Source organism: Microcaecilia unicolor, chromosome 14 (genome assembly GCF_901765095.1).
Source record: "Microcaecilia unicolor chromosome 14, aMicUni1.1, whole genome shotgun sequence".
Lineage (NCBI taxonomy): Eukaryota > Metazoa > Chordata > Amphibia > Gymnophiona > Siphonopidae > Microcaecilia > Microcaecilia unicolor.
Genome location: NC_044044.1, coordinates 26,107,936 through 26,114,073, shown reverse-complemented (window position 1 = coordinate 26,114,073; position 6,138 = coordinate 26,107,936). Strand labels below are relative to the sequence as shown.

General features: G+C 39.0%; 1 protein-coding gene across 1 annotated transcript; it reads right to left on the bottom strand.

Moving 5' to 3' along the window:
- Window positions 1-927, bottom strand: LOC115457211 (olfactory receptor 11L1-like). Its single transcript, XM_030186637.1, has one exon. It carries the CDS (start codon window positions 925-927, stop codon window positions 1-3), a length of 927 nt encoding a protein of 308 aa, XP_030042497.1.
- Window positions 928-6,138: the final 5,211 nt, after the last annotated feature.

Here is a 6,138-nt window from a genome sequence, read left to right as displayed (position 1 = left end):
TCATTTGAGTTTAATAATCATCCTCCTCAAGGCTGTCTTTACTTCTTTGTTTCGGAGACTGTAGATGATGGGGTTCAGAAGTGGGGTCACTGCACAATAGAAAACCGACACTACTTTGTCCAGATTGTAAGATTCATGAGCTGATGGCCGGACATACATGAAAATCACTGTCCCGTAATAAATGAAAACCACCAGCAGGTGTGATGCGCAGGTGGTGAAGGCATGTTTCCTTCCTGCAGCGGAGGGCATCTTAATGACGGTTAGGATGATGAAACTGTAAGACACCATGATCGAGGTGAAGCAGCCTAGAATCACAGCCCAGGCAATGAGGAGAAAAGACATTTCACTGATAGAGTTTCTCTTGCAAGATAGCTTTAGCAAAGGTGAAAAGTCACAGAAGATGTGATCAATCACAAAAGGTCTACAAAAAGGTAACTGTGACAAAGGAATGGCAGGCATCAAGATGACGAGAAAGCTTATAATCCAGGAAGCAAGAGCCAAATTTGAGCACATTTTATCATTCATGACGGCTGGATAGCGCAAGGGATAACAGATGGCTACAAACCTGTCCAGGGACATCACAGCCAGCAGGAAGTTCTCAGTGGCACCTAGGAAGAAAAGGAAATAGAACTGTGTAATGCATCCATTCCGAGAAATGGATCTGCTCTTGCTCAGGAAGTCGGCCAACATTCTGGGGACGGTGACGGAGGTGTACCAGATTTCCAAGAAGGAGAAGTTGCTGAGGAAGAAATACATGGGCTTGTGGAGGTGTCGGTCCGTCCTCACTACAGTGATTATGAGGATATTGGTCGAGGTGCTTAAAATGTAAATCAATAGGAAGAAAAGGAAGAGTATGGATCCCTGAGTCTGAGTCAGCTGAAACCCCACTATTTCAAAGTTGGTCCCTGTGATATTGCCTTCTGTCATCGGTGTATTTTGCCTGAGGTCTTCTAAACAGGAAGTGGGAAGAAAATCCCAAGAATAATTCAGAACTTCTATTATGGAAAGAAGGTTACAATAGTATTAATGAAAATTCAAAGTTTGGGTGCTATAAAGATTTTTGCATGACTGACGTTTTTATACTGTGGCATCTGAGAGAAAGCAACACCTGCTGAGCTTGCCCATCGCTAGATGACACAAGAATGGTGAAAGATTTCACAGAGTATAGTGAAGAAACTCAAGTGTACATGGTATAGAGACCCAAGAAGAAGAAGGAAACTTTGAACTATGTGAATCATATCTATCTATCTATCTATCTATCTATCTATCTATCTATCTATCTATCTATCTATCTATCAAGAGGTATAGACATCTATCTGTCAACATATCTATCTATCTATCTATCTATCTATCTATCTATCTATCTATCTATCTATCTATCTATCTATACACACCGGCCAATATTCTGCTTGTGTTTATCAGCGTCTTTTTGGCTGCTGCTAGCTTTATTCCTGGATATTCAAGGCTGGGCAACTGCTCTAATAATAATAATAATCATAATAATAAAACTTTATTTCTAACCGCTATATCTCAAGCAATAACAAAAGACATCCATCATAAAATTCAACTCGACAAACAATAAATAATAATAAAACAACAACATCATACATGATTACAATTACTAACGAATACAAACTTATCCAGCACTATAACACAAAACAGTATTCATATGATAGTCCATGTGCTCAAGTAAACAAATAGGTCTTTAGGTCTTTCTTAAATCGAAGGCATGTATAAATACAGAGGGCAGTAATGGAAATATTTCCATGGGTAAAACCCCTTTTTAATTTTCCAGAATAGGGCTTCTGGATAATTGACTAGTCTCTACATTGGAAAAAATGTTGACATATATTCTAATCCGTGCATGTGTATCTATTTTCTCTCTTAAGTTATTTCTATTACAGGGTTTTTTTTTCCTGTTTTTGAACTTGTGAGTCCGATGTGCTTTTTATAGAACTATTCAATTAAAAAATAATATATTTTTTCCCTATACAAGCATTCACTGTTGACATGTCCCGTTGCACATTGTATTCAATCACTTATATTAATTGTACAAAGGCAAATATTTTTCTTTTTTATTTGTTGGTAAAATGTTCCAGCAGTGTGCAGTCTGGCAAAGACGAGATAAAAGGTTTATAACCCAACAGCAAGTGGATCGCTTGGAGGTGGAAACTCTTTAGTATATGATAATACTTACATTTCTTTCTAGGCTCTTCTGGGTTTTCGTATTATAAAAACGGAGGCACTCATTTTATTACCATGAAAAGTGTTTTAGCCATATGCAGTGTTTTTCTTCCACTGACTCTGTGTGACAATGAAAAAAGTACGTAAGTAAAAAAAAAATCACCTTCTCTCTCTGTGGTTGTGTCTGTTTATATTCCTCGACACGATCGCAGCAAACAGAACACCCTATGATATTTTTACCTGCTATGCGCCATGTAATCCCCCTTTGGGCATTCCTATTTCTGGCAGATTGTCTAGAGACTCTAGAGAGCTAATCTCCAACGTGGCAATCAGAAATTTCTTCTTTCAGTAGCTGGGTTTTTTTGAGTCTAGTTTTGCACATCAGGACCTGATCCCTGCAGACAGGCAGGGGAATTTCTCTCCCTGGGATGTTTCCTTTTCTAATTGAAATTACCTGTAGTGCTCTGCTTAGCAACCACTTATGTCATACACACACAAAAAAAATTTGGACTTCTTAAAGTACAGGGTCTGGAAATCCATGCGGGCACCCACCCTGCATAATTTTCAGCTACCCTACAGAGGTAATTTGGGAGGCACAGGTCCCATACACAAACTCCCGGATTCTGTATAGGGCTACTTGAGCTGTGCGTGCAAATCCGGTCATATTCTGATTTGTGCGCACAATTTAATTAGCTTAACAAGCCAATCAGCACCAATAATTGAACTTAACAAGCAATTATTTATTTATTTGTTGCATTTATATCCCACATTTTCCCACCTATTTGCAGGCTCAATGTGGCTTACAAGGTTCCATCATGACATTCGTCATTAAAGTAAAAGGTACAATTGGTATTACATAAAGAACATGGATAACATAATAGAATGAAGCAATCAGGTACAGAGGGGAAACATTCAGAATATTAGGTAAGTGGTGATGCGTTGCAGTTCCTATTATGGATCGTTGTGGTATGCCTTGTTGAAGAGATAAGTCTTCAGCGATTTGCGAAAGTTGATTAGGTCGTAAATTGTTTTCAGATCAACTGGCAATGCATTCCACAGCTGCGTGCTCATGTAGGAAAAGCTGGACGCATGTGTTAATCTGTATTTTAGTCCTTTACAGCTGGGGAAGTGAAGATTTAGGAATGTGTGTGCTGATCTTTTAGCATTCCTGGGTGGCAAGTCAATAAGGTCTAGCATGTAGGCCGGGGCATCTCCATGAATGATTTCATGAACCAGAGTGCAGACCTTGAATGCAATACGTTCTTTAAGTGGGAGCCAGTGTAGCTTTTCTCTTAGGGGTTTGGCACTTTCGTATTTTGTTTTTCCAAATATGAGTCTGGCTGCAGTGTTTTGGGCTGTTTGAAGTTTCTTGATGATTTGCCCTTTACAGCCAACATAAAGTGCATTACAGTAGTCTAGATGACTTAGCGCCATTGATTGTGCCAGGTTGCGAAAAATATCCCTTGGGAAGAAAGGCTTCATTCTTTTGAGTTTCCACATTGAATGGAACATCTTCCTTGTTGTATTATTGATGCTAATTGGCATTAATTAGAATTTACACCCACAAATGTCTAAGCAGATTCTATAAGGTGATGCGCGTAAATTCTAAGACGCCAATCTAAAAAGGGGGCCTGGCCATTGGTAAGTGATTGGCAGCTCATGCTAGAATTTACACACACTGTTATAGAATATGCCCGTTTCATGCGTAATTTAGCAGCGGCTTTTGCACCAGGTTTTCATTGGTGTAAATGGCCGTGACTAAACATAGCCACAGAAAATGAGTGTTGGGTGTATTCTATAAACTACGCCTAGATTTAAGCATATTCTATAAACCGTACCTAAATTTAGGCAGGTTTTATAGAATACGCAAAGGTGTATTTTTGTTTTGCAGTGCTGATACAAAATGAGTAAAAATGAAACGTAAAATGTATAGAAAAATAAAGTCACCAAAAACATAAGGTGGGATTTGTTGGTGTTAGAATTATTGATATGAGTGACTGGACATGAATTTTCTTTATCACAAGGGTAAGTTAGTATCCTAGCTCAGAGGGGGTAATTCTACAAGGGGGGGGGCACCAACATTTAGGGACCAAGAATGCACATAAATGACCTGAACATTGGCTTATTTATTCATTGCATTTGTACCCCACATTTTCCCACCTATTTGCAGGCTCAATGTGGCTTACATAGTACCGTCAAGGCGTTTGCCCAGTCGGTTGATAACAGATACAAGGTTGTATAGTGATCGTATGAGTTATAAGTGGAGGGTCGCAAGGGATGAAGATTACGTGTTGTCCAGTACAATTATAGTCATGCTGTGTTGCTGGGTGAAGAGGTTTACATGGGGTCGTTGGGGTAGGCCGTTTTGAAGAGGTTGGTTTTTAGTGATTTCCTGAAGTTCAGGTGGTCGTGCATTGTTTTCACAGCTTTTGGGAGGCCATTCCATAGTTTTGCGCTTATGTAGGAGAAGCCGGATGCGTAAGTTGTTTTGCATTTCAGTCCTTTGCAATTTGGGTAGTGTAGGTTTAGGTAGGATCTTGACGATTTGACTTTGTTTCTTATTGGCAGATCTATAAGGTCTGTCATGTAACCTGGGACTATGCCATATATGATTATACTCCCTGAGATGGCTTCGTACTATGACATGGTGTCTAAATGCAATGGTAGTTTGAGGGTGGGCTTACCCAGGGGTGGAGTCTTGATAGATTGTGGGTGGGGTGAACAATCATAAGTATAAATTATGAAATACTGTCATTTAAGAGTGTGCTTGAACCATCTCAACACAAGCAATTTTATCAGCTCTATGGCTCAATGTGCTGTCGTTGACTGCCATACTTGAGTGGGCTTCGGAATTCTTCAGTAGTGGGACTTAGAGATCCCCTCCAGGTCAGATAATTTATATTTTCATTTTGGTGTTGGGGTGGGGAGAGGAAAGAGGAGAAAGGCATAGAAATTGGAGTGCGTAGTGCCCACCTATGCTGACCATTCTCCCTCACAAATCTTGGTTTTGGCTAAACTAATGACACAAGTCAGAGTCGTAGGGAGAAAAAAAAATAAACAATGTTTTCAGTCTGATTTCATTCAAGTTGGCCTTGAGTTGTGAATCATGTTATAGAGTGCAAACGTGATTGACCTGGAGAATAAAACTTCAGAGACAATGATCAGTCTTTGCAAATGATAAGTACCCAAGGAAGAAATGCTCTGATGTGCTGAAGGTAGAAAGAATACATGATCTTTGCATTCTGCCACAGTGCAGAAAGAGCAGGAGCAAGGGAGAGATAGAGAATGAGAGAGAGAGCCAGGCATTGAAAGTAATTTAGCCAAGATCGTCCCCAGGATCAGTGGGAGAACAGGGATTTGAATGTGACGCAGGATTACTGGGCAACATGCAAAAAGGTCACACAAGAGATTTGGTGGCAAAGGAAAAGCTTGCAGTAATGTTCTTTGTCTGGACCAAATATTTAATATTTAAAGAGATGGAAGGATTAGCAGATTTCTAAGACGTAAATATTCAAATAATCTGTATTAGATTTTATTGATTTGATTAGTATTGAAGACTGATATAATTGTATAGCCAATTAATCTCTCTTGATTCACAATCTTTGAAGAATCAATTTTTTAATGAAAAATCCTCAGTGAATCTTGTATTTTTTGGTTTATATGGACTTAATAGAACAATCAGAAAATGCTTTGCAAATAAACAGAAAAATGCATGAATGCAATAACAACAACTCTAAATTAAAAAAAAACCTCACGAAGAGGAGAAAAGGACCTGAGATATAAAACCTGATTGAAAACCGACCAATAGGCACGCGACTATCGTTCATCAGTCCGAAACACTCCTCCAGAGTTTTAATGTTTCATAATATCTCACAATGCAAAAACAATATGCTTCAAATCATTTACAGCAAATAAAGCAGCAATAAAACCAAACGGAGTCAGCAGAGGTTCCAG

Bases quoted from the DNA above. Each gene is read 5' to 3' on its own strand.
- LOC115457211 (XM_030186637.1), bottom strand. From the start codon at position 927: ATGACAGAAGGCAATATCACAGGGACCAACTTTGAAATAGTGGGGTTT.